This window comes from Etheostoma spectabile, chromosome 18 (assembly GCF_008692095.1).
Source record: "Etheostoma spectabile isolate EspeVRDwgs_2016 chromosome 18, UIUC_Espe_1.0, whole genome shotgun sequence".
Lineage (NCBI taxonomy): Eukaryota > Metazoa > Chordata > Actinopteri > Perciformes > Percidae > Etheostoma > Etheostoma spectabile.
In genome coordinates, this window is record NC_045750.1 from 6,052,766 (window position 1) to 6,079,615 (window position 26,850).

At 39.3% G+C, this 26,850-nt stretch overlaps 1 protein-coding gene across 1 annotated transcript in view; it reads left to right on the plus strand.

Moving 5' to 3' along the window:
- The window catches only part of syne2a (spectrin repeat containing, nuclear envelope 2a), a 93,720-nt gene that overhangs the window by 48,127 nt on the left and 18,743 nt on the right, over nt 1–26,850 (plus strand). Inside the window, 33 exon segments of the mRNA XM_032543624.1 lie at nt 29–130; nt 1,117–1,218; nt 1,720–1,797; nt 2,372–2,809; nt 3,080–3,183; nt 3,297–3,438; nt 3,814–3,900; nt 4,214–4,345; nt 4,480–4,680; nt 4,987–5,079; nt 5,598–5,783; nt 6,052–6,222; nt 6,355–6,486; nt 7,012–7,211; nt 8,254–8,386; nt 8,731–8,913; nt 9,941–10,090; nt 11,276–11,452; nt 11,853–12,008; nt 12,099–12,254; nt 13,024–13,188; nt 13,427–13,560; nt 14,153–14,342; nt 15,459–15,641; nt 15,874–15,987; nt 16,220–16,374; nt 16,696–16,843; nt 17,579–17,673; nt 19,210–19,441; nt 19,586–19,783; nt 22,038–22,136; nt 23,518–23,673; nt 26,044–26,202. Coding sequence (XP_032399515.1) covers nt 29–130; nt 1,117–1,218; nt 1,720–1,797; nt 2,372–2,809; nt 3,080–3,183; nt 3,297–3,438; nt 3,814–3,900; nt 4,214–4,345; nt 4,480–4,680; nt 4,987–5,079; nt 5,598–5,783; nt 6,052–6,222; nt 6,355–6,486; nt 7,012–7,211; nt 8,254–8,386; nt 8,731–8,913; nt 9,941–10,090; nt 11,276–11,452; nt 11,853–12,008; nt 12,099–12,254; nt 13,024–13,188; nt 13,427–13,560; nt 14,153–14,342; nt 15,459–15,641; nt 15,874–15,987; nt 16,220–16,374; nt 16,696–16,843; nt 17,579–17,673; nt 19,210–19,441; nt 19,586–19,783; nt 22,038–22,136; nt 23,518–23,673; nt 26,044–26,202 — 5,151 coding nt within the window.

A 26,850-nucleotide genomic window follows, 5' to 3' on the forward strand; every position in this document is an offset into this window, starting at 1 on the left:
CTCTGTTTCTCTTGTTTCTTTGACATAGAACAAGATTAGGGAGAAGGAAGAAACCTGTAAGGATCTTGACATGACCGCAGTCTTTGCTACTCCTGAAGAAATGCAGCTGCTAGATAGATGCCTAGTCCAGGTAATAATAATCATGATCATAATAAGGAAGAATTCATCATCACACACCAGCTAAAACAATAACAGTGTGATGTTTGAATGTTGGAATTATCTTCTAATTAAACCAATTAAGCCTTTCCTCTTTAATCATTTTCTGCTGATTCTGACAACTGTTCTGGGAAATTAAAGTGACTGTCACCAAGTCCAGGATTCCTTCTGGTTGCCGAATTTTAAAAGATGTATTTTGAATAAGAGACATCAAAAATTGGTGAATTCTTAATGCTAGGCTTGGTGACTATAATTTATTCCCTCTGTAATCTGAAATCGGTTGGACTTGCCTGGTTCAGCCCTGTCTCCCTAAAGCATGCAACGTCCACTCTACTGAGTAGCAAGGCAGACTCTACTAAAATCCTTCATTGTTTTTTTTTTTTGAGCAATTGTTCTATTATTGTCCCACTGTGCAAACCCAATGAGTGGCAAACTGCATATTGTATGTTTTGCATGCCATACAGAACAATCCTCTGGACTCAGTTTATCAGTAGCACAGCTGTGAAATCCCATTAAGATAACTTCAAAACTGCACGTAGCAATTGAAAAAAAATTGTTTCCTGGTGAAGTTATTTATTTATTTGTTTGGTATAAATCTTCTCCAAAAATGTAACAATCCTTTCAATAAAATTCATGTATTGGAACTTAACATACATTTCTCTATTAGCCTCCATTAGTCAAGCCTTTTGGAAATTGCTTCATAAGAAGTACTTAAAATCAGCTTCCACATAAAATGAAAAAATGAAAGATGGTAAATAGTGCGTGAGTGGATGAGTGCTAATGAAGTTGTGGTAGTATGCATCTTGAAAAGCAACTCTTCTCACCAATTGCTTAAACATTACAAGAAGGAAAGGTATTTAAGATCTTTGAAGGATGTGTAGTCATTAGAAATACAATTTTTGTTTCATTTCCTTTTAAAATCCCAGTTTTGATTGTATCATTCACCCTTATCACTAAAAGCAGGAAGCTTTTGAGGTCTCTCATTCAGAGGAAGAGGAGGATGAGGAAAACGAGAGTTGTCACTCTTCGTCCTCTGACACACTAACAAGCAGTATGCCAGAGGTAAATCTGAAATATAATTACAGTTCAGGAGAGCATGTTTCTGGGTACCTCTTTTATTTTGGCTTTCATTCCAAAATGTCACACTTAACAGTGTAAAAATAAAACTTTATTATTAGAAAAATCACAGAATTTGACCAATCAAAATCCTCACAAATAGCTACATTTAAAACGTGGTAAAGGATTTTGAAAATACGCACTATACTAATGCCATGTGTTTTGGAATGAAACTCAAAATGTCTTCCTCATTTTGACTCACTTCATAATTTTCAACTCAATTGTTGCTTCTCTTTCCTATGGTGTGGAGGATTTCCGCAGATTTTTGCATGTTTATATGAAGCTGTCTTGTAACTGGATAAATCCACTCTGTCAGAAGCAGCTGCTTGAAATATGTTCCTCCTCAGAAACCTGTCCTCACACACACACACACACACACACACACACACACACACACACAGGGTTGCCGTTTGCATTTGTATATTATTAATACGATTCATGTGTTAGGACCCAGAGGAAACACTCAATGCTTCAGATGTGCAACATGATGATGTTTCAGAAATTGAGCCACTATCAGAAATGAAGGTAAATAACATTTTTTCACTTCAGAGATTTGTTTGATTTGATGAGCACATTCCTCACATTTGTTTTAAACCCTTAAATTTAAATGTTTGTGTTTTTTAAAAGCCTTTCTTATTATTGTATTTATTTCCTCATGGTTAAAGTAAACAATTATTCAGATAGATTATTTTGTCAGTAACGATGATAACAACATATTACGATGGATTTTTTTTAATTCAAAGATGTGTCTGCCCTTGTCTTTTTTCCCTGACTATTACAGAGACTGGTAATTTTCAGTCAATTCTTAATTAAAGCTAGAGTGCGTAGTTTCTGTCGCCCTCATGAAGAATTCTTAGTAATGACAAAAAAACTGTCTGCACGTCCACATGACACAAGCCTGGACGCCACAATCAAGATACAAAACTGGACGCCACAATCTTCTGAACGTAGCCACCCTGAGAAATACAGAAAGAGTTGTGTTGTGCTGATAGTCCTTATTAGCTTTGTAGCAACTTATTTGGCAATGGCTTGAATGTAACCAACATCTATTAATATCAAAAAGTTAAGCACTAAAGCTTTAATCTTGATTGTCTTTCAGGCGCTGAAGAGTATGCTTGGTCAGTTTTCCTCTGTAGTGGAGACGAGCTCAAAAGGTGCCGAACCTGGGTTTTTATCCGTGAACCCTGGGCTTGTTAGAAAAGAGTCTGGATCCATAAATGTTGAAACTGGATTAACAACAATGGATTCCAACGTTGACAAAGCATTTAGTCCTCAAAGTGTGACAGCTGAGCCACTCATCGTTGCAGCCATTCCAGCAGCTAAAGATGAGATTACTGCTGCTGTCACACTCTGTCAACATGGATCACCAAAACATGAAACCCTTGCAAAGTCCCTTCTTGCAGCAACTGCAGTGGAAGACACAAGACTGATTCCTGCAAGACCTAGAACTCCATTCACTGCCACAAGAAGATATGATGAGTGGATAGAGGAAGAAGACAAACAACTGTCTTCGTCTTTAGCTCCCAATCAAGATCTGGTAAGTGTCTGAGAAAGAAAAGAGACTCTCTTTAAGATACATTTCCAACTTTTTTCACTTTCAACAAAAAAGTAGAATATTAACCAGCCAGTAACATCTATCTTTGGATGAAGAGAATGGTAAAAGCTTGATTGTTGACTTGGTAAAACCCTGAATGTAATTTGTTCAATGTGATGTTTCCTATAAGAGACATTAAAATAGTACACAACAGAAATTACAATGAATATATTTGCTCGTTTGCATTTTCCCTTGTTTCTCTTCATTGTCCAGGATACTCTTAATGTGCTAAAGGAGCAAAGGAAAGTCGGCACCAGTCATAGTGGTTTGGTGGAAGAATCCCAACAAGTCCAGGAGTTGTCTGAGGAGCTGATGAGGTAAAAAAAAAAAAAAACAGTGTCAGTCACAGGAATTGATGACTGTAAGTTTTACAACTCACACATAGCAGACGATAGACTCAGGCATACTCTGTGTTGCTTTTGGTCCCTAGCGTGGCTGGTCATGAGGAAGATGACAAGGAGCAGCTGAGGTGGAGTCGACTTTATACCCAGATCTCTCAAAAACTGACCACTTTGAAAAAAGTTAAGGAGGAGCATCAAATCAGCTCAGAGGACGGAGGAACTCATGAAAAGGTAGGGAAAGTCTCACTCAAGCTCCTCTGAGAACCGGGGTTACGCAAGTAACCTAAAGTTAAGACAAGTTGATTTAAATTTTTCTTTTTAAAAGTTCAGCATTGGAGGATACATGATGCAGATGTTGGGTGAGATGGGACCATAATAGCAAAATCTAAGAAGGGGATGCTAGGCTACCAACTTCACCATCACATCGGTTTCCAGGGCAACAGTGTGCTAAATCTTTGGAAAGCTGGAACTGTAATAAAGGAGGAGAGGATTGTATTTGTCCTGATAGGAAAAGAATGAGTGCAGCAGTAGTTTTAACTCCTTGCTTTCTGTCCAATTATTCCCTCCATGCATTCCCTTTAACTACTAATTGCTGTTTTTGTTTAGGACCCAGAAAGGGAGCCAATATCAACTGGATCTGCTTCCGCTGTTCTCCAGCGGACACATGAGTCCATCACCATGCTGAGACAAATAGTGTGTACAAGCACCACAGGTTTAATCTCAGTACACATGTGTGTTCCTAATCAAAAGGACTTGTTGGCAGATGCAGAGATTGTTGACTATTTTAAATGAAACACTTTTTAATTATAAATTTGTCCCACAATTTGCTAAGTGCAAACATGCAAAGCTATATGGATGTATTTTCTTTTTCTTAACATATTATACCTTAACAGCAACCCATATTTAGAAGATTGAATTTGTTAACTCAAATCAGTTTTACATCTCATCATTTAAGTACAACATTACGTTGAGTGACAGTGATTACGTGCGTTTGGTTATTTCCCAGGTGAACTCTCCAGGTGTAAATGAGGAGCTGTACGTTGCTGTGCGGAAGGTCCTCCTCTGTCTGGACACTTTGACTGACCTTTTGTTGACTCCTGGTGAAGATGACCCACAACTGAGGCTGCTACAGCAGGAGGTGACAGCCCATAATGTTAAAGCATTAATAACTGCACATTTTGGTGGCTCTGTATTATGAAAATCATTGGTTTAAAAAGATAGCCCACCCTCTAACCGCACCACTTTTGCTTTTCTGACTAAATTCCTGCGTAGTGTGTTTCGACTGAGCTGGTGACTCTGGCTGAGCTGTTGAGTAAAGTAGAGTTAGAGAACAAAGCTGCACTTCTGAGAGAAAAACCAGAAGCTCTCCACTGTTTGACCTCACTTCAGGATTGTCTACACACAGTCCAGCTGGTCATTACTTCTTCCAACAACCAGCTGATTGAACATTTGGGACACACATACCAACATCAGGTTTGAAATACAAATCAGTAGCAGAGTTTGATATATTGAATGTTTATTATATCACAGCGGTAATTACCATTACAAATGTTTGTGGGCTTAAATCAGGCTTTTATGACTTTGGATGTGATTTATTATTTATAAGCTAAATAACCTAACGGCATATAACGTCATTGAAATTAGCATTACCTCAACCATCCACAGCATTAAAAATGTTTCTCACACCTCAGTGCATCAGTATTAATAATCTGATAATAAAGCAATTCTGCTGCACACATGACTACTTTTATTAACACATAGTACTTTTTTGTCACATAGGAGCGGTCCTCCAACCAGCTGTGTATTTTGGACGAGTTTGAAATGGGACAAAATGAGATGTTCCCCAGCATAAAGGATGCTCCTAGTTTGGAGGTAACCAGTGCTTTGTAGCTTTTTGTGTGATTTTTAATGCACATTTGCATTTGTATGAACACTAGTATAACATGCCTGGTAAATACAGCGCATGTCTAAATCATTCTAATTAACTGTCTTGACAACAATATCCCATTACTCACAAACATGGAATGTGTTTGTTGTCTTACCTACATTTCCCTGCATGCTTCATCACAAGAAAGGCTTATCTGCTATCTAAGTGCAGAAATTAACAAAATAAAGACAACAACTGCTGCATTATGATTATTGCTTTAATGACAAATGGAGAAAGAGAAATTTGAATAAAAAATATCTAACTAATGTGGGTGTCGTAATTAATGGCCAATATTTCAGTCTTCTAAGAAAATAGAAAACAAACTTACCTTAAAAGAGCCGGTAAAATATGGCTAAATCAGTCCTAATTACAGACTAACATCAAAGTAAGAGTGGTTCAGCATCTTTATTTCAAAAGTTAATAGTATTTTCCTTGAACTTTGTGCTTTTCCTGTATCTCTCAGCAGTGTGTGCTGGGCCGACATCTGAGGGAGAGTCTAGGGGAAAAGGCCGAGCTACAGCAAGCTTCCCGGTCCTTGCTTCAGGGGATAACTCGCCTCCTGGAACTGGGTGAAGAATGTATAACAGCGGGGCAGATGAGCCAGGTTCACAACCACAGCCAACTTCAAGCCGTTCTCTGCAGACACAAGGTATTTCACTGTGCTTTCAGCAAGTTCTTCTACAGGCAGTCAACGACTTGATTTAAACAAGCCACTTTTTTCCGAGAGTGTGTAGAAGCCTCTTGATGGTTTTCAAAGAGACATCCAGTTCTAAAATAACTAATGATTTGAATTTGCATAATGTTATTTGGACCTCAGTCAGTGTCTGTTTTCACTTCTCCTACTTAATTCATAAAAGGCTAATGGTACAATTATTTAACATCACTTCTGTCATAAATCTGGTCTCTTGGTGATCCAGAAGCTCCTGCGGGTCCTCAGGTCTCAGTTAGCTTTCGTGCAGCATCTGTTTCAACGTGAGCCAGAAGCACTCAAGTCCCAGGAGGATGAGCTTGTACAGCTGGAAGTCAGAGCCAAAACTTTGCATCAACAGGCTCTGGAACAGGAAGTGGCTTCTCAAAGGAGGATCCAGGTTTGTAGTGCACATTTGCTGAGGGACATATGAATTCATACATAAACACATGTGAATGTTCTTGTGGGAAATGTGTTGTATTTTGGTGTTTGTTAAAATGGATGTGTGGGTTTGTGGTTGGACCCGCTGCAGGAGTGGACCCGGTGGGAGGATAATTGCGGTCAACTTGGGAGGCTGCTGGATGATCTTGAGGCTTTCATCAGCAGTGGGGAACCCGAGGGAGACGACGAGGGGTTAGCACAGCACCGACAAGATGCCTGCCAGGTAAAAACCCTGTCACGTTGCTCACAAACATTGAATGTGTTTGTTGTCTCATCTGCATCTCCCTGCATGCTTCAAACAGCCTCTAGAGAACATGCATGAACTGTTGTGTATATATAGATAAATGTAACTTTATGGGAAGGTGAAGGGAGCATAGTGAGGGTGGGGGGGGGAAACTTCTTCCAGCTGAGAAAAATCATTTGTCACACTTGTTTAAAACTCAACATGTTGCTTTTTCCTTTTTTTGTGTTGATGTCTCTCCATCAGCTATGATGAGCTTATTTTGAACATTTGTGTGAAACATACTAAAAAAGAACCCTTCCACTTTATTTAGATTTTAAGGACACATTTGCTAATGTTACCAAATTCATGTTAATGTACTTAAACAAACTAAATTGTACTCATAATTGACTCAACAGTCATGCTGTCTCTTCAAATGTTGGTGTGCAATTGGCTTGTCAAAAGAATCTTCCGGAGTTTGAAGTAAACTGAGCATAATACACACAGTTGGTTCTCCTTTTCTCTTAGCAAACTTTGGTCCAGCTGGATGAGAGCAGAGTTGTTGTAGGACTGCTCCTGGATCAGGGGAAGAGGCTGCAGACTGAGCCAGAGTTAGCTGCCACAGTCGGTCATGCAGGAGGCGCTCTGGAGCTGCGATGGCAGAGCGCCTACCGGTGGACTGAGCAGGAGATTCAACGCTGCAGAGATCTCCAGGACAGCCGGGCCAGGTGGGACCGGCTCAAAAATACCAAGTTCCAATTTATGTTGGAAATGAATACAGAATATTGGCATCTTAACAGTAGAAGACTTTACTATCTGTCAATGTAAACCAGGCAGTTTTAATTATTGCCTGAGCAGGGGAACCACCCCATCAGTGATTTTATTCATACATACTAAGTAAAAATATGGTTTCATTTAGGGTTTGCAATGTGAAGATACTGAGTTTTGTATTTATTTGTATGCATGTTAAAATATACAACATTCAGTCTTTTTAAAGGTTTAGTATGAGATTAAAACTTTAATCTGTCATTGTTTTTAGTTTTAATTTCATGTCCTAAAATTAGATTTAGCCATAAAGTGAGATATGGTGAGAATTTTAATCTCAATAATCTAGGTTTATATTTTCTTTCACATTTCCTTGGCTTTTGAATTTCGTTCTCCTTAGAAAACGATAGAAAACGAACAAAAGTATTTTGAGTAAAATTGTGTTGCAGTGAGGTCCATTTGGAGAAGGAGCAAGCTTACATTCAAATCCATCGCAGTTTGACATCTCTATGTGCACACGTCTACAGGCTTAATGCAACTATTTGAGGCTATTCCATTAGAGGTATTAGAGGTATAGAGGTATTTTGGGCATTTTTACGCCTTTATTGATAGGACAGCTGAAGTAATGAAAAGGGAGAGAGAGGGGGGAATGACGTGCAACAAAGGGCTGCAGGTCAGAGTCAAACCTGGGCCTACTGCATCGAGGAGTAAACCTCTATATACGGGTGCCCGCTCTACCAAGTGAGCTAACCCGGTCGCCCTAGTCAGTAAATTTGAGTGAAACACAGACTTTCCACATGAAATGTGCCACCTGAAAAACAAACATGGGGAATGAATTATTTATATCCAGCATTTGCCCATGACATCACAACAACAAAAAACCCATCTACAGTCTTGTTTAGCAGTATTGGACCCATACCTAAGTCCTCTATTCACTCTTTGGTAGGGAGCAGTCATGTTCTGCCCCACTGGATGAGATATCTCTTTTTCTCATCCTCCCCACAGATTCCAAACTGACTTTGCCTCGGTCAGTGAATGGCTGGTTGATGCCAACAAACACCAGAAGACTTGGTCAAACCTGGCCGACACCACTGACCTGAACAAGGAGTCTATTCACAACAATCTCATCAAGCTGCTGGTAAGCCTTTCATGTCTACTCAGCACATTTATATATCAAAAGAATGACTATTATCTAGAACTATGGCCTTGTCACCCAGGGAAAAAAAAGTTTTCATGTTTCCTCAGACCTTTTGGTGATTTGTTTACAATAATGTACACACTATCAGCACTCATATTAGTTCAGAATGTTAATGTTTAAAACAGAGATGTGTTAACACATTTATTATGGACTTTACCAGCTGCTGATTGTAGCTAAGGATGCACGGGGTTGATGCTGAAATGAAAACCCAGTCAGCAGTTTAGCATCAATCACACATGTTAGACATGTTTTCTGCAACCACCGGTTCTGTTCTCATCCCCCAGGACTTCACCATGGAGATTGAAGCCATGTCAATGCAGAAGGCGTCTGTTTCCAGGGAAGCCGCTCGGCTGCTCCACCTGAGCGAAGCTGATTGTCCCGGGCTGAGAGCTCAGCTCGCCCAGCTGGACGGCAACTGGAGTCAGCTGACCTCTGACCTGTCTAAGATACAAGACCTGCTGCAACAGGTACAGTATAGACAAAGAGCTTTTACCTTTGCTGAGAAAAAATCAGTGGTTGCACCATAACTGTGAGATGAATAGTTCCACTGTGGAATAATTACCTTAAATAAATGATGCAATGGTCAGCATGATCTACAACCTTTATTGCATCAAATATCCTTTTATCATTACTGTTTTTCATTAAATTATACTGCTCTAAATTCCGTTGAGCTTCTGTTGGTTTTCAAAAAATAATGAGGCGTTAATAAATCCCCTGAAGTGAAGGGGAGTGGAAACCCTGTTTAAATCTGTTTTGGGCTGATTGAGGACAGAACATTTGGGAGGACAAAGAAAAGAGGTGAAGGCCAATTTTATTTCTTCCTCACCATTTATCACCAGTGAATGGAACCAGACATTCTACATCATAATAATTATTATGCTAGTCCTGCCAGGTTTACCTTTAGAAAGGTTCAACTTTTAGTAATCACCCCAGGAGAGGATTCATTCAACCTTTATATATCCTCGAGAGATCATTAAGCGGCTAGACTCATTTTCAATGTCATCAAGTCAGATTACAAATACAAAAACAGAACAACAACACAGAAAGTACAATCATAAGAAATAGAGAAAGACAACAAAACATTCTGAATTGGAAAATGAGCCAATTAGGATAAAAGGTATGCAAAAGAAAGTACAATTATGTAAAGCAGTAACAAGTAGAAATTTGCAGGTTTTGAAAACAGATTTATAAATGGTCCATGAGGCACAATTGAGTTGATTTTAAGAAAGTGCTGTAATTTGTTCCAGGAGTTGGGTGAACTAAAAGCAATTTTTCCAAGGTCAGACCGAGTGCATGAAATATGAAGTCAAAGCTAGTCAGGATGAAAGGAAGAAAAGATCTTAACTACCAAAGAAGGATTAAATGAGTTAGACAGGCACAATATGGCACATTAAAAGTACTGTATGACTACCTAGCTGAATGAATGAAATAATAAAAAATGTTTTCATGTAAAGTTAAAATCCCTCTTCCTTTCTGTTGTGTGGTGTCTGGTAGCGGCTGCTGGCAGCATGGCCACCGGTGAAGCTGCTGTCTGACCTGGAGGACTGGCTGAAGAAGCTCCAGGCTCAGCTGAACACGGAAAAAAACACAGTCCTCGAGGCCAAAGATGCTGCTCAGATCGCTGACATCCTGCAGCACTACCAGGTAATCCAACGTCCATAGCCCATTTTGAATTTTTTCTATGAATCCCTTTCCTGAGTGGTTTTAAGTGATGGTTGTGTCAATGTCAGGGGGCTTTTTAAATGTTGCCCATCTACTAAATTTTGAGAAATTTGCTTAAAATTCACTGAATAGGTAAAATATTTTTTTTTACAAATTGTTCATCCATAAAGGAGAACTCCGGTCAATTCCAACACGTAGCTTTGTTGTTTGTAAATTTGGAGTGCTGTCAGAAGAGAGAAAAACGAAACCAATTGGTGCTGCCTACACCGAGTTATCTTCCTGCTAGAGTTAACACCCAACAGGCTTGAACAGGGCAAGTTTTAAACGTGTTTTTAGCCTCTTAACATGTTCAAAAAGTCATTAAAAGTGCCTACCCATGTGAAGCTATTCCCTCAAAGTGAACACAGTGAATCTGACTGCTGGAGATGTGAAAGAAATGCATGAAAGTTGTGCTAATTCAGCTGTGTTAGTTCCGGTGTTGAGAGGCAGTGAGAGAGCTTAGGGACCGTCTACAAACTACAACACAGAAAAGAGATAAAAGCAAAAAGATGTAGACTATCAATTTAATGATTAAATAAGGTAGTGTCTCCAAACTTACCTCAATTATAACTTGTCTCCTCCTCAAAATAAGCATTTGCTTATTTTTGAAAATATGTTTGTATCTCTTTTCTGTGTTTGTAGACGGTCCCGAAGTACTCCTTGCAGTATCGACACAGGAATTATACACAGCTGAATTAGCAGAAATTTCATGCATTTCTTTCACATCTACAGCAGTCAGATTCACTGTGTTCACTCTGAAGGAATCACTTCACATGGGTAGGCACTTCTAATGACATTTTGAACATGTTTAGAGGCTAAAAACATGTTTCAAAATTACAAACAAAAGACCTACGTGTTGGAATTGACCGGAATTCTCCTTTAAATGGAACTGTGTTTCAACATTACGCATTATGTTAAGTCAACAAGATAAATCAAACAACCTTTTTCTGCACAACGAAACATAAATGAAAGCTTGATTTTTACAATATGTGTTTTCTTTGAGATTAACTAGTTAGATTTTGGTCACATTAAATTTAAATGGAATTCAGTAGTAAATTAAAGGGTACCTTTATGATATAATAGAGGAGGATGATGCAAACTTTTATGTACTGTAATGTTCTGTGTCAGGAATTAAAGGCAGGCATGGTCAATGGGCAGCTCCTTCTCGATTTCCTGTGCCAGTCTGGGCCTCAGGGGGCGGGAGTGGACGTACAGCCTCTCCGCTCCGAACGCACAATGTTTGCAGAGAAACTTGGCGCTCACAGACTGCAGTGGCAACTCCTCCAGAGAGAGCTGGAGAACCAGGTCTGTTCTTCAGCTACCAATATTGGTACATTAAAATGCCACAACCTGTAGAATCTGAAATTGAATGATGCAACTGTAACCTTATTTATTTTTCTGGTCTTGTATTGGCTAGGATGCATGTTTCCATACAACCAAGTCAAAGAATCTAAAATCAAAAGTGTTTTTTGCCATTAAAAGGTCAAATTCAGTATGTTCTATCCGCACAAATATTAGCTAATGGTTTATATAATCACTGGAACCCATTATTCAAGTCACAAACATAACTCAGTTTATGCCAACAACAATGGAAAAAGCTTGTACTGTGTGAATCTCCAAAGTAGCTTAAAGTAAACGTAACATTTTTTTATCTATATTTTTATTTTTACACATTAATCAGCCTCGGTTCGGTTTGCCCTCTTAGACTCGGGAAGCTGAACAGATGCATCACACTTGTGCAGACAGAGAGAGGCGGTTACAGCGTCTTCACGGCTGGATACAACAGCAGAAAAAGCAGCTGAATCATTGGAGCCAGCCCAGCAGTCAAACTCTGGCTCGTAGGGCTCTGCTGGAGTGGGAGGTACAGCAACAGGATGTAAGCAGACGTATGTCTGAACTGTCTCTACTGCTGCTCTCCTTTAATCTCGAGGCCACTCCTGTTTTCTTCCAGGCTGTTGTGGGCAGAGTGGAGGAGGTGGCTGCAGCTTTGCAGGAGTTGAAAGCCACTAGAGTGTATGTTGAAAAGGAAGAGGCTCACCCTTGTGATATCGCCTTCTCTGGCCGGACGGAGAGTGTTTGTCATGCTTGTGTGGATCTTAGTCAACAGGTAAAGATAAATCTGTCATTGCAATCAGAGACATGGATAAATTAGAGCCAGAAGAACGTTCATTCGAGTTAATTACCAAGATATTTATGATGCCTTTCCTGATAAACAAATGTGCAATCCACTTGTCTCTTGGAAATGACAAGATATGTTGCCCCATGCTTGCATAGCTTTTATACAAACATTTATATAACATATCATTTAAGCTTTGCTAATCAGTATTTTAATATGAAAAATGGCTTAAATGGCAAATGATTAATGTACAAGGGTTTGCTGATAATGATACTCTTCACAGCATTTTTCAGCTTATTTTTTGGTTTTATTGTACAGGTTTTCATAAGAAGTGTTGAAAGTGTTGGATAAGTACAGCTAAAATCTGAAAGTATGCAATATTCTCACCTGCAATAGTCCAAAAGACGTTCAGAACAGAAAATTATAAAATGCATAGAACTCCATGCCAAGTACAAACCACTACGCCTGAATAACTCCTAACCAACACATCTTACTCAAGTGGAGTCCTCAAACTTCTGATAATACGAGTTATCTATAATTTTAGCATTAAGCACGTTATTATTACAATAAAAATTATACCTGGATGATTTTTTGCTAATAATCTTACATCTTTTATATTCAAGCAAAGTAACAGTAAAGTGCTATATTTCTTTAAAACAAGGAATGTGGTCCTAAACAATCTTAAGTAAATCCTACCAACTGTCAGAGAGGCTGCATCAAAAACTCCAAACCTCCTCCTGTCCTTTGTGGTAATTTGCAGATGGAAGCTCTGAGACCAGCTCTACAGCAGAATGTGGAGGAGTGGAGTTGTTTTGAGAGAAATCTGAGGGAGGTTTCTCTGCACACCACCAGGGTGCGCTGTGCTCTGCTGCATCAGCCTCTGTTTTCACTGAAGCAGGCAGAAGGACACATGGACTCCCTCCAGGTGAACAGAAGTACACATGTGCATATACAGGCTTTACAGATTCAGTTACTCTAAAACCAGCCAGCCACTTGTAACTGTATGAAGTTAAAAGCCTTCCATCTAGTTTTGAAAATTCACTAAAGGTGTGGGCGTTCAAGGCTGTCAAGCTGTCAGTACTTGCCAGTCAGTGTACTTAGCTTTTGGGTGAGTAAATGCTCCTCTGAATTGAAAATACAAAAGGCATTTCTTTTGTGCACAGCAACTCCAGGAGAAGGCCGGAAAAGAGGAAGAGCTTTTGGCGTCCATGGACAAATTCTATCAGCGCCTTGTAAAGACTCTTCATCATGGAGCAGCACAGGCGCTGAATGATCAGATGAAAGGAGAATGCAAACGGTCAGTGGCCTGAAATTACCAAAACAATTTTAATTTGAAGAAGACAAAAACGTCTCTCTCATCACTGGTGTCATGTATAGCTCAGTTATACAATTGTAGTCACACTGTATGCCCACAAAACAATATAGAGTTATAGAGCAATAAGTCTTGCTTTGCCAGACCTTCCTCCACAGCACTGCGGAAGATCATACATCATTTCGGGACGGGAGAAAAACTTGCTCTGGTATTTTGGCATTTCTTCAAACCAATTCCAATCGTCATGGGCAGTGCTAAGCAACATTACTGTGCCGCTGCAAAATAACCTCGGGAGGGAACTTGTTTCAGTGGAACATGTGTACGTTCAAAAGTTGTTTATTTGTGCAACAGAAAACTGGACAGATAGTCTATCTATCTGTCTGGATTTAGGAGAAGCAGTTAATCATAGTCCTCATAAATCCACCAGAGTTTATAATTCCATCACAAAGAAAGCGTAAGACAACAGACGTCTGGCCGAAAAGAGGTAAATCTGCCGGAATTTCCAGCGAGACTGGAGCAACCCCGTAATTGGAATATCATTGCTATAAACTATAGAGTAATAATCTATCGTGTTCAGGTGGAAGGACGTGGTGCAGGAGCTGAAGGATGAGCACATGAAGACTGGAGAGACACTTTCCCTATGGCAGGAGTACACTCACCTGTCTGATCGCTGCTCCCTTCGCCTGCATACTCTGTGGCATCAGTGGGAGGAGCTGTCGACATCTTCACCCCAGCAAGACACACAGACCATGGTTCGCTCAGTGGAGGTAAGTTGGAATGTGCAGTCTAGTGCAAGTTTGTCCACCAAAGTCCTGTGATTGTTGATGAGAATTATTTAGCTGCCTTATCGCTGATTTAATGCCACTGTGCATTCTTGCAATGTGGAAAAGATTCAAACCTGACAGATTTTTTATTTATTTTCAAGGCCGATTTCAATGCATTTGTTGGCTGTTGATAACAAATTACATAACATGCATACAAAACATTTTTGTTAAGGACATAATTGTGTAATAATATATACTGAGTAGGACACAGTAAGTAACAATTACTTAGCGGTAACAACATTTTAAAGGTATTTAAAAAAAACAAAAAAAACTGTTTTAAGGTGACATACCTATGTTTTGTTTGTTAAAAAACTATCAACATATATGAAAGTTAAGCAACTAACAATAAAATGAACCTTTGATCTTGACATTTAGCATTTCAAATTAGTTTAATAATGCCGAATCACTGATTATATCAAAATGTTAGAAGTATGTCACATCTTTGTACCTCTATTCAGGGCTCCTAAACATTTGAGGATTTGTTGTATTTGAAGTATTTGAAACTAATTTCTTTTCTTTCATATTTTATTTACATTTTCAAATTAAACAGATAAACAAACAAACAGGGCTCAGATGTAGCTATTGCCAGTTCTCTACAGGAAACTAATTTCTTTTCTTGTTAAAGGTCACTGAGAACAAACAGAACCAGTTTGATAACTTGTTCTTCATACAGTAATGCTATTTTTTGTTGAATTCACTCGTTTCCCAATCACTGGTCTCCAATTTAAAAAAAAAAAATGGACAGCATGTACTTATAGTTGCATTATGTGTTGTGTTGCACAATTGTGCAAAAAAAAAAACCTTCATGTCATTTTTTCCATTTCTATGCCACTTCAAAAATTCACTAAAAGGTGTATTTGGAATACTTGCGTCACAATTTTTGGAAAACAAGATTTCCATTTTTCAAGAGGATAAAAAGCAGCAATGATGTTGTGATCATAAGGTCTTTAAGGTACATTGATGAAAACCATTGGAAAGATGATGGAAAGCAGGAAATACTTATTAATAAAATCTAATTAAATTTAGTGACATATAATACTCTCACGCTCTCAACACCAGACGTTGCAGGATGCTGCTGAGGATTTGCAAAGCTGTGTGGGAGATGTCCTCGCAGCTTCCAAGCCTCTCATTGGACGGCTGGAATCAATGGTCACAAATTTAATCCAATCAGATACCAGACTGCTGTCACGTGATGTCCTGCTGCTGAGCCGGGCAATGTCAGGGAAAAAGAAAAGTCTTCAGGTGAGGAAATTAGTTAAAACACCACATTCATTTTACAACAATTGCAGAAATATTCTTAGTTTTTGTGTCACTGTTCAATAATTGATAGAAGATCATCCGTGCAATGACTAATACAAATAGCTACCTATCAACTTGAAATCTAATTCATCAAGTGTCTAATGAATGGAGACCAGTTTCCTTGACATTTCATTTGAAATGTTATTAACATTATCACATTTCTCTCTGTGTGCAGGAGAGTTTGGAGCAACAGAACATATTTCACGCTGGACTACTGGCCCTTGAAAAGCACACACAGAACACACAACATAAGCTTAAGACCAGCTTGACTGACACAGAATCTGTGAAGGTTTGTCAGAATTCCTTTTGTTTCCCCATCCAAGCATCCTCTTTAATTCCAAAGCACAGTCTTTCAAACTGTGACAAAGAGCTGAATGTTAAGTGAAACATGAGGCATAAACTGCAATGTGCGTCATAACTTGGTTACACAGACACAGTGTGTCTCAATTTTGTATTTGAGGCGGACCTCAGTAAACTGAAAATGTGCTCTCTGTTTGTTTTTTTATTTCTTGGATTGGCAGCAGGTTCTCCTGGAACTCAATGATCTGTTTCAATTACTGTTTGACGTCAGTGAAATTAGTGGATATTTGACCCTTAACAACCATGAGACAGAGAGACTGCACATGCTCAGCAGGCAGTGGGTTGAAAGCCTGACTCGTACGACTGACGTGAACAGGTGAGACAGTTCAGATCAAAATGATGCACAAATATAAATCTATAAAGTGTGCAATTGGCTTGTGTATTTTCTCATTTTTGCTGTTTGAAGGTTCACAAAACTTTTAGCTGAAAATAAGAGCTGTATACTTCTTTGTGGGAGCCTTTAAAATCATTGTAGTTATTCTGGCCTTGTGCAGAAATTCAGAACCTATGTGTTGTATTACAAGATGTTCAAGGATTTAATGACTAATTCAATTTTCTGGTGGATTACAGTTGATATGTCCATTTTGAGGCTTCTGGTTGTAGTTAGTTGTCTTTCATTGTGTCCTTTTTCCCCCAGAGCCCTGCAGGCTGAGGGCCAGCGCTCCCAGGACTTACAGGAGAAGTGTAAGAACCTGTCGTTTATCCAGAAGAAGCTTGAGGAGGAATCAATGTGTAAAAAACCTCAAAGTTTCTCCAGCCTCCAAGAGATGCTGACCGTCCATCAGGTACAATACACTTTTCAGATTCTCTGCATTTCTGTCCTTTCAGGGACATTTATTAGATTGGTATCTAAACAACTGGGACCAGTGTCTGAAGCATGTAAACATGTTTTAACAGAAACCCCAAATCATTTCTTTTCCACTCATACTTTCTGTCTGAATAAACCTGTACTGTTTTTACCACGGCACTGTAGCGGCACCTTCTACCTATACATGTAGTATATGGTAGAGTTGTGACATCACAATTGTACAGAATTTAAATAGCATTTCAACCTGCTTTTTAATAAAAAAGAAATGAAAATCTCATTTTTCACAATATAAGACCTTTAAAATCAGCGCTAACGCTCCTAGCTATTCTAACTTTTTAGAGGAAAACTAGTGTTGAATTATTTGTTTGTGTTTTGTTGTTAAAGGCTTTCCTTCCCCTGCATCTGCTGATATGACTGAACTCTAAATAAACTGTTCATCTGTATTCTGCCCACGTGTTGCTAGATGACAAGCATGTTTACAAAGAAGTATTTAGTAATTAAGGCAGCTGAATTAATGACCTCATCAGCATAAATGCTGTGATTATGGCAGAACATTAGGAAGCTTAAGTGCCATTTGTTTTAAATAGTGAATGTAATTTTAAAACAGAAAAAATGTCCTAATTACTCTACAAATGGTGTGTAATTTAAAACATCTTGCTTTTTTTTGTCTGAAATCATTGTATGACACTCTCTTGTTGTCTCTCTTCCACAGAGGCTTGAGGTTGAAATAATGATTGGACACCAGCTTCTGCAGGGTCTTCTCTGCCATGCAGTCAACTCCATGGAAACAGAAACAGGAGAGAAAAGGTGAGTGATGGAAAAATCTTAGAATAATAATACGGTTAATGAGTTTTTAGTTCCAGACTCCAAAATACTGTCTGTACAGCATCGGCTCATCTCTCTTCTTTTAAGTCCTAGTTTCCCCTGGTTCTTCCCGTCATCTATCTATCTCCTTTCAGGAGAATAATGAAAGATTGAAGCATTTAGCAGTTTAGCACATTCCTCGGTTTATACCATATTGGCACCAAAATGGCACCCATAGCTCTTAGTGACCAATAGTTTATGAACACACATAAAAGATGCCATATTTTATTGTCACTCTAGGTTTCTTCCGACTTATCTCCTTCTATTTGTTATCAAGGTTCAAGGTTGGTCTGCTTCTTACAGGCTCATAACTAGACAAGACCCACTCTTTTGATGTTCAGCAACTAATCAATAGGACAATGACAACAATGATGTCACCATGACAGTTATTTGAAAGGAAAAATTCTGTTAAAAAGGGGGAGAGAAGATAAGGCAAAAAAAATGGACTAGGTAGGATACACAACAAAATGCAGTGTGTGTAGCTGTTTTGTTATTACATTAATTTAATTCCCCAAAGCTTCCTTAAATCATTTTTTACAGTCTTTGGAATGCTTAAAAACCTCTTAAATCTTTTACTTCAATTTTTATTCAATTCATTTTTATTTTTTTATATCAATTCATAACAAGAGTTATCTCAATACATTTTATAGATAGAGTAAGTCTAGACCAAATTCTATAATTTACAAACACCCAACAATTCCAGTATTTACAGTATTGACAGTGGTGAGGAACTTGAGAACTTCCTATTAGGGAGAGACCTCGGACAGACCTAGGCTCTTGGTAGGTGGTGTCTGACGGTGCCAGTTGAGGCATTTATAGTCACAAATAAAGATAATGGAACTACAACTAGAAATAGAAGTTGTAGTAGTTGACGTAACAGGGCACAGCAGGGGATTACAGGGTGTAGCAGGGTGTTACAGAGTACTGCAGGGCCTAGCAGGACGTAGAAGGGCTTAGCTGGACTAGCAGGGCATAGCAAGGCATGAACCAGGGCCAGGGCAACAGCTGCAACCATGATTTAGGTGCCACCCTGATCCAAGGAAAACTCCTGGGCAAATAAAACCTATAAGGACTCCGGAGAATAAGCTCCCCAGAGCTAAGTTAATAACAAGGAGCAAAGTTAGTAACAATGATTTAAGTTAATAACAAGGAGCTAAAGGAAAGTTGCTGCTCTTGCTAGGATTGCTATTAAAGCGTTAAGTCTTAAAATCCTGCTGATTTTGTGTTGATTTAGCCGTTGCCTGTTACTTGTAATTTTTTGTTTTGTTTTATGTTGGAAGGAAAGGTATTATTCAAGTTCTACATATCCTTATAGAGATAACTGAATAATTCCACTCATTCCCCCATTTTATATTGAACTCATTGCATGTTTTTGGATGGATGCCAACAGGTTTGGCAACAGATGTCAACAGTTTACAGCAGGTACCATAGTTTTTCTCCAAAATATAATAAAGCAACTTTTGTGTTGCTTGTTTACAGATCTGAACTCATGGCACAAGTAACCTGCATGAGGGAGGGCTGGCTTAACTCTGTGGCTGTGGCTAGCCAGCGCAGGTCTTTGACAAAGGAACAAGTGAGCCAGTTGAGAGTCTACCAACGTGGCTTGAAACTATTGTGGAAGCTGTTGCGGGACGTTGACTCTTTGCTGCCTCCAGCTGGACCTACTCTGTGTACACTGCATCAGCTACAAAGCTACGTGGATGATTACCAGGTTAGTGGGGATGGTTGACAGTGTACAGTGTACAGACATCTTCCTACATCAATAAACAAAAATCTGACTTTGTTGTTGCAGAAAAGTGCAATTTTGTGCCAAATCTAATATATTAAGTTGTTAAAATCTTAACATCTTTCCAAGTGTGTTAAAGACGCTCTGGGTCTACACTCCCCCGTGTACAGCCGGGTGCTGCAGGCTGGCAGACATCTATGTGAAACCATGACAGACTCTGAGTGTCAGAGCCGACTGCAGTCAGAGCTCCAGGCTGTACAGGAGGCCTGGGAACAAACCACCTCGCAGCTGGAGAGGAGAAGAGACCTGGTCAGCACAACTGTTCAGGTAACAGTCATACTTCCATCAAATATCAACACTCGTTTTTTATGTTAAATCCAATTAAAAATATTTAACATTAAAGTCTTATTTTTTTATTTAATATTTGACTTAGTCTCGCATTGCTAGACCTTCCTTCACAGCGCTGCATAGGAGGGTCTGGCTAGTCCACACAGCAATCCGGGATAGTATTTCTTTAAACCAATCACTATCATCTTGGGCGGGGCTAAGCCTGAACACAATGACGGTGCCGCTGCAAAATAGCCTCGTGAAGGAACTTGTTTTAGTGGTACGTGTGTACCTTTTAAAAGTTGTTTTAGTCTTGCAACAGAAAACTCAGGTTGGACATATGGTCTGGCTAGCTGTCTGGATTTAACCTGCAGAGATCTGAGGAGCAGTCAACCATAGTCCTCAGAAATCCACCGGAGCTTAGAATGCCAGCACAAAGAAAGCGGAAGGTGACGGACATCTGGCCTAAAAAGAGGGACATCTGGTGGAAAATCCGGCAGCACAGTGGAACGTTGTCAATATAGACTACATTTGATTACATGTATTTGTTGCTATGAAAATATAAATGTCACATTTTATACAATGTAATCTGACAACTAAATAAGAGCTCAAAAACCTAAAACATTAAGCTTTTCAAAACAAAACAATACAAATAAATTAACATGGTATAATCCTACCAATATATCTTTTCATTAATTTAACTCAATAAAGGAACAGCATGATGCAATTGAACTCTAAACTACAGCGAAGGGATCTTGTGGATTGTCCTCTTCCTATATAATTTCATGGCTAACGGCAAATCAGAATATACTGTACAAATAATAGTATAGTTAATAGTTGTTCTAAAATAGTTGTTTTAGGACAAATTTAGTGTATCGAGGACTACAGCGTTTGACTGACAAAATCCAAAAGAAGAGCATGTGTTACAGTATTAACAAGAGAGTAGGAGGGGTCAGCATTACATGACCCATATCCAGGACTTGATCCTACCCAACGCACGCACGCACGCACGCACGCACGCACGCACGCACGCACGCCACGCACACACGCGTGCACACACACGCGCGCACACACACACACAGCCTGGTTTGTTATCCTTGCACTGACCTCAAGCCAAGAGGGATCAAAGAGAAGCTGAAATCTATCCTTGATCTACATCCAGTGACTGCTGGTTGCTAGTGTTGCTTTCATCTTTCATCCATCCCTGTACAGAGCGGTGATCATGTATCATACAGGACGGCATGGACGTACTTAGAATCTAATAAATACTATCAAAATAACTGGTCAAAGCAGGCAGACAGAAATAACTTTAACTTACTTTACCATTGCTGATATTTTAGTTAAATGATGGCACCTTTTCACTCCAAGCTCTAACTGAGCACTGTTGCCGTCCATCTTAATGAGCTTTGTTAAATACAGAAACTGAATGTTTGCCCAGTCAGGTCAGGGAAAGTTGTGTTAACCCCTTTAAGCTAAACAGGATCCACCCGGGGAAAGGGAAATCCCTCTGAGCAACATGTCAAAGATCACACATAGAGTAACACTGATGCACAAAGTAGAATTGACAAGCAAGAGACCAACTTGGTCATCGTACCATGGTCAAGTGAATTTAGATTTATAGGAAAAGAAAGGTGTTGTGGGTGCTGTTCTTATGTTGTTTGGATTTTTTTGAGCCTATGACCATAACTTACCATACCTACTTTAGTTACTAAAATGTTTAAGTTAAGCAGTCTTGGTCCTTTTGGCGTTTGGCATGAATGATTTAGTTTCACAAAATATTTGTGGAAATATTTAAACATTGAGAAAAGAGATAGCATTGTACAATTCTGTCTTTAACATAACTTCAAACAGATTTTAGGATGCACAATTTCTCTTCCCTCACCTGCAAAGGCGACAGAAAAGATATTTTTTTAATGATATAACTTATGGTATATTACCAGAACAGAAGAATACTTTACACATCTGTTTCATGAGACAGGTGCTTTGGAGAAAGACGAATTTTGACGAGAATTAAAAAAAAAACTTAAAAAGATTTACAGTATGCTTGGGTTTGTTTATAGCTTTATAATATGGCATGTATAAAAGCAGGTTACCTCTGCAGTGATTGATTAAGATGAGATTTTCAAAATGTAGTTCCCCAAAGGTTAAGGTTTTCATAGCAGCGCTTTGTGGTTAAACATTACTGGTTACTAATCAAAATGTGTCAGATATTTGTTAAACTCGCCCCTGAGATCTCCTTCCTCTGTGTTCTCAGTGTCAAAGCGGGATAACCAGCATCACGTCTGAACTGGATGAGCTGAACACCATGCTGAAACAGTCACCGCAGGACTCTCAGGGCGAGAAACTCATTCAGGTAATTATGAGCTTTTTAATATGTAACCTCAACTGTATTCCTAACTACCGGAATCCAAAATATATTAATTACAGCCCTTGGCTATGTCTACTACCACATAATGGAAGGAAGTATTTTTGTCATTTTTCAAGGAAGAAATCCTTTATTAACTGGCCCCTGAATTAGAGAACATTGGCACAGAAATGATCCATTTGTCCCTGGCACGATAGATTGGTGGCTCTGGTGCTCCATGCCAATATAGCATACACTCCTATGTTGAATGGTTGAAGCGCACTAGCACATTTAAAGTAATGTGAGAAATCTAAAAACAAATAAGGATTTTATTATAATTAGATTCCAATTTTACAGACTTTGCCAACTGTTGAAACAAGAAAAGTAGTTCAAAACAGTATTATTTTAACATCGGCTGTATTATAACTGCCAGAGTACTTACAGTTTCTTCTTTCCTTACTTTTCGAACAGTGGTTAACAGGGTCACAACTACCACTATGGTGATGTTTTGAGAGGTGGCGTACATCCTGATACAGTTTTTTTTAAAACACACACATACTGGATATTTTACAGGCTGATGATGATTAGACTATGTCTTTTTAAACCTAATAAAAAGTGAATTCATTACACTGGCATTATTTCCCCAACAAAAAACAAAAACAAGAACAGATCTTTATATTTGTAAATACAGTTCACAAAAAATACAAATGCATTATTCTGAGGTCTCTGCTGTTGGCCATTAGGGACTCATGACCTTAGTATTTCTAAAATCCAAGCAATGTCCCTGCGGCTAAAACGTTTGCCAGCCAATCATCTAGCAGCACACAGAGACAGTCTCCAAAAAAGCATTGTATTAACAGAGCAGGACCCCATTTACGATGAACTTCCTGCTAAAAGCCCTAAACCTGCCATCTAATGCCCAAATTCTCAGTATCCATTCTTGTCTTTGCAGAAAAAAACGACACTGAGGCTGAGCAACAGGGTTCACTGTGTAACCTTTCTTTAGACGTCATGGTTTGGGATGGAAATTGCAAATGAAAAATTGTATTACATTAAAGATTATTAATCAGTGTTCAATGTGTATGTGTAGCATGAATCTCTTTGGGGTCAGCTGCACTGAAAGCTGGCCAAAGTTCCTCCACCCCTCAATTCCATCAATAGCCACACCCATCACACCAGAGTGCCCCAAAGTCCCCCCCCCCCCCCCCTTCCCTTATTTAATACCCCATGCTTTCACTCCCCTCCCCCTTTTTAGCCCTTCTACCCTCCCCTGTCCCGTCCACAGCCCTTTAATCTGGACGGTCAGAGCGAGAAAGAGGTATAGAAGCGTGTGCATGCAGTCTGTACATGGCTGTCTGACCGGCTGTCTGTCTATGTTTGTGTTATGCAGGAGACAGACCTCTCTCTGCAGCGTTTGGCCAGTGGATTTAGGGAATTGGGCACCATGAAGAAGGACCTGTCTCAGTACGTTGCAGCCGGTGACTCGGTTCTGCTGGAGCAGCAGCTGGAACAACTTCACAGTCAATGGGAAGAGCTGTGTATGAAGGTGAGAACTGGAAAAAAAAGAAATAGAGAGAGAGGGAGAGAGAGAGGCCGTACAGTGAACCAGAGAAAGTGAGAGATTGTACGTGGTGCAGGTGGAGAGGAATGATTGGGAGGAAGAGAGGGAGAGAAGGAGAGAAATGTTTCTAACAGCAGTTTTGGCGGTGACCAGCAGCACGCAGCACAAAGCCTTTGCACCACTGGGGCTGAACACACACACACACACACACACACACACACACACACACACACACACACACACACACACACACACACACACAGTCTCTCTCTCTCATTTGTTTGAGAAAAGAATAACATGATCATTCATAGAGAGAAAATTATAACATCTCATCCTCTTTTTAACACTTTAGCAACTTTCCCCCATACAGGTCAGCTTAATTGGTCTTGTTAATTTGTCATCTCAACATTCTATTAGAAAAGTGCCAAACTCCATATTGTTTTGGTTAGATGCATACTGTATGGGTCATTTCTGAAAAAGTCACTTAACTTGACTCCCTTTCAAGTTGTAATTAGCTCCTGGCTCAGATGCACTGCTTACAGAACAATCACAGTCTCAAATGCTACAGGCTGGTAATTCTGAAACTGCATCATTGGTGAAAGTAGCTTGACTGTATAGACTCAAATTCCTAAAGGAATGTACAGGCTTAAACACAAACACACTGTTGTTCTTTAAAAAGCAACGGTTATGCCATGCTCGGGACATTTTTGTCAGTTATTAGGGTTATGGGATCATTTGCAGACATGCTAATTGGGTCCCCAGTTAGGCTGGCGGCTTCCACCTGCTCCTGACTTGGCAGGAGTTACTGGGGTTCACAGACGCAGCAACAGCAGCCAGTGTGTTTTCTGTTAATTGGGTTGGTGTTCTGTATGTAGTAGTCTTTTTTTATCTGTAAAGTCATGGTAGCTTCCCATCCTAACTACTTCATTTTTCTTGTGTTTGTCCCAAACAAACCTGAAACATAAAATATAATGTCACCAAAACCATGAGATGTCTTCAAGGAAAGACCTACCTTGTTACTCAGTGTTGAGGATCAAATTTGAAAGCCTACATGCAAGCTGTACTTAGGTTATTTGAGAAAAGCACAGACTACTTCAGCTGATAAATCACATACGATTTTTCATCCCTATTAATTCCTGACATGGCCACAGGGCATGGATCTGAGCCACAATTGTTTCCTTCGCATAGTTAACAGGTTGTAGTTGGGGGAAGCCACTGGAATGGGTCTGCTGAGCAGATGGCTTGGCTGGGCTAAAGGGATTCAGGGACAGGCTCTATTGTTCCGGGGTAAGCACAAAGTCCTCACAGGGTGACAGAAGCTCACAGTGCACCCTGAATTCTCCAGAGTCCAAAAGGCACAGTGTTAGTACATTAAAACCAAAGCGAGGATCATTTAAAGCAAATAAATGCCACTGAGCAGTAAAAAAAATAGTTGGTTCAAACGAGCCCTGTGGGCTCACTAAGCCCTTTAGCCTCAAGAAGATCATCGGCCCCCTCCTCAGCTATGTAATCGGGTGTTTTCATGGCATTAAGCTGTCATTAGGAAAATGGACCTTGTTAATTTTGTAAAACAGCCCCTTGGGGATTTCTCTCAATTCAGTTGATTACTAAGTCTACTTAATATTCAGTTCATCTTTTTAATGACTTTTACCATGTAATGTGTTGTATTGAACGTTGCTTTTATTCAGTAATTTACCAGGTTATGTGTCCTTTGCATCACGCTCAAATCTACAACATGTACTGTTGTGTAGTACAATTAGGTCAGAGTATCCTGGATACATACCAGGAAGCATCATAACAAATCAATCTGTTTCAGACTGGATTGATCAAAATGTATCTTTTGTTTGTGCACATGTTAAACAGTTAAAACCTTTTTGCATGCCATTGTTCCCAGCTACAAAGAAAATACATCATTTTATAACTGAGACACATTAGTTTTATTGCTCTAAATGTTTTCAGTTTTATGGTTTGTTTGGAAACTATAAATCATGTTTAGTGCTTGGTGACAATGCACCATAATCCCTGGTCATCTGGTTACCCTAGACTAGCAGAATGTGGCATCAACAGTTTCTAGTGTGAATATTAAACCACCACTTATTTGCTATCTGTCGTTTACAATTTCAGTTTCCATGCAGTATTAGTAACTTGTAAGTGAAGGATCAGTAGAAGTATTTGAATAGCTTTTGAAATTGCACCAGGCAGTTTAATTTATTTAATATACTGTATAACAACACCTGTGTGGTCAACGTTAAATCCTAAAATGGTGATTATCTGACTACTACTTGATACTTTGACATGTGTCAAAACAGGCAAAAGCGTGCAAAGTTGCTGAATGCCACTTTTGACTCTTCCCAGGTATCCTTGCGCAGGCAGGAAATCGCAGACCGTCTCAATGCCTGGACCATCTTCAATGACAAGAATAAAGAGTTCTGTGATTGGCTGACTCAGATGGAGAACAAGGTGTGCCACCGCGGAGATCTGAGCATTGAAGAAATGGTGGAGAAGCTGAAGAAGGTACGAGATTGAACAAATGTCTTCCTAATATAACATGTGGAAGAATATGTTTTCATATGAAAACTCCAACAGACACAGTAGGGTTAAATCTGATTCTGTAGGGTAGACTCTTGATTGATGATTGTTTTGTAGTATATTTGTACAATGATCCCACACAATAATACATCAGGACATAACATTGGTTGCATTTTTTGAATGAAATTGGACTGTTATACTGTAGGAGGTAAGTTACCTTACTTCAAATATGACTACTGCACAAGAGTTTACATTGCTGGAAAGTTCCTGTATGCACTTTATGAAACCTTTCATAAAGGATACAACTTGCGCATTATTCCAGATAAATAAGACATGCTGTAATCCCCACAATAAACCAATGTTTTGGGGCATGGACACCCCTTGTGTTGGTTAAAATCCATACATGAGCAACATTAATTATGCTGTTTACAACAGATGGTGGCCTGGAATGGGATGGCTGTGCTGCCCTTTGTTCACACACAACAGTTGTCCTTTCAGTGACTGAAACCCTTTTGTACCTTCCTGTCTCATCATGAAGCATGCTCATTTAGTCAACAAGATAATAATTGGTTTGAATGTAGCACAGCCGTTGTTTAGAGCTGTTAGATTAGAGGAGAGAAGTAGTGGCACTTG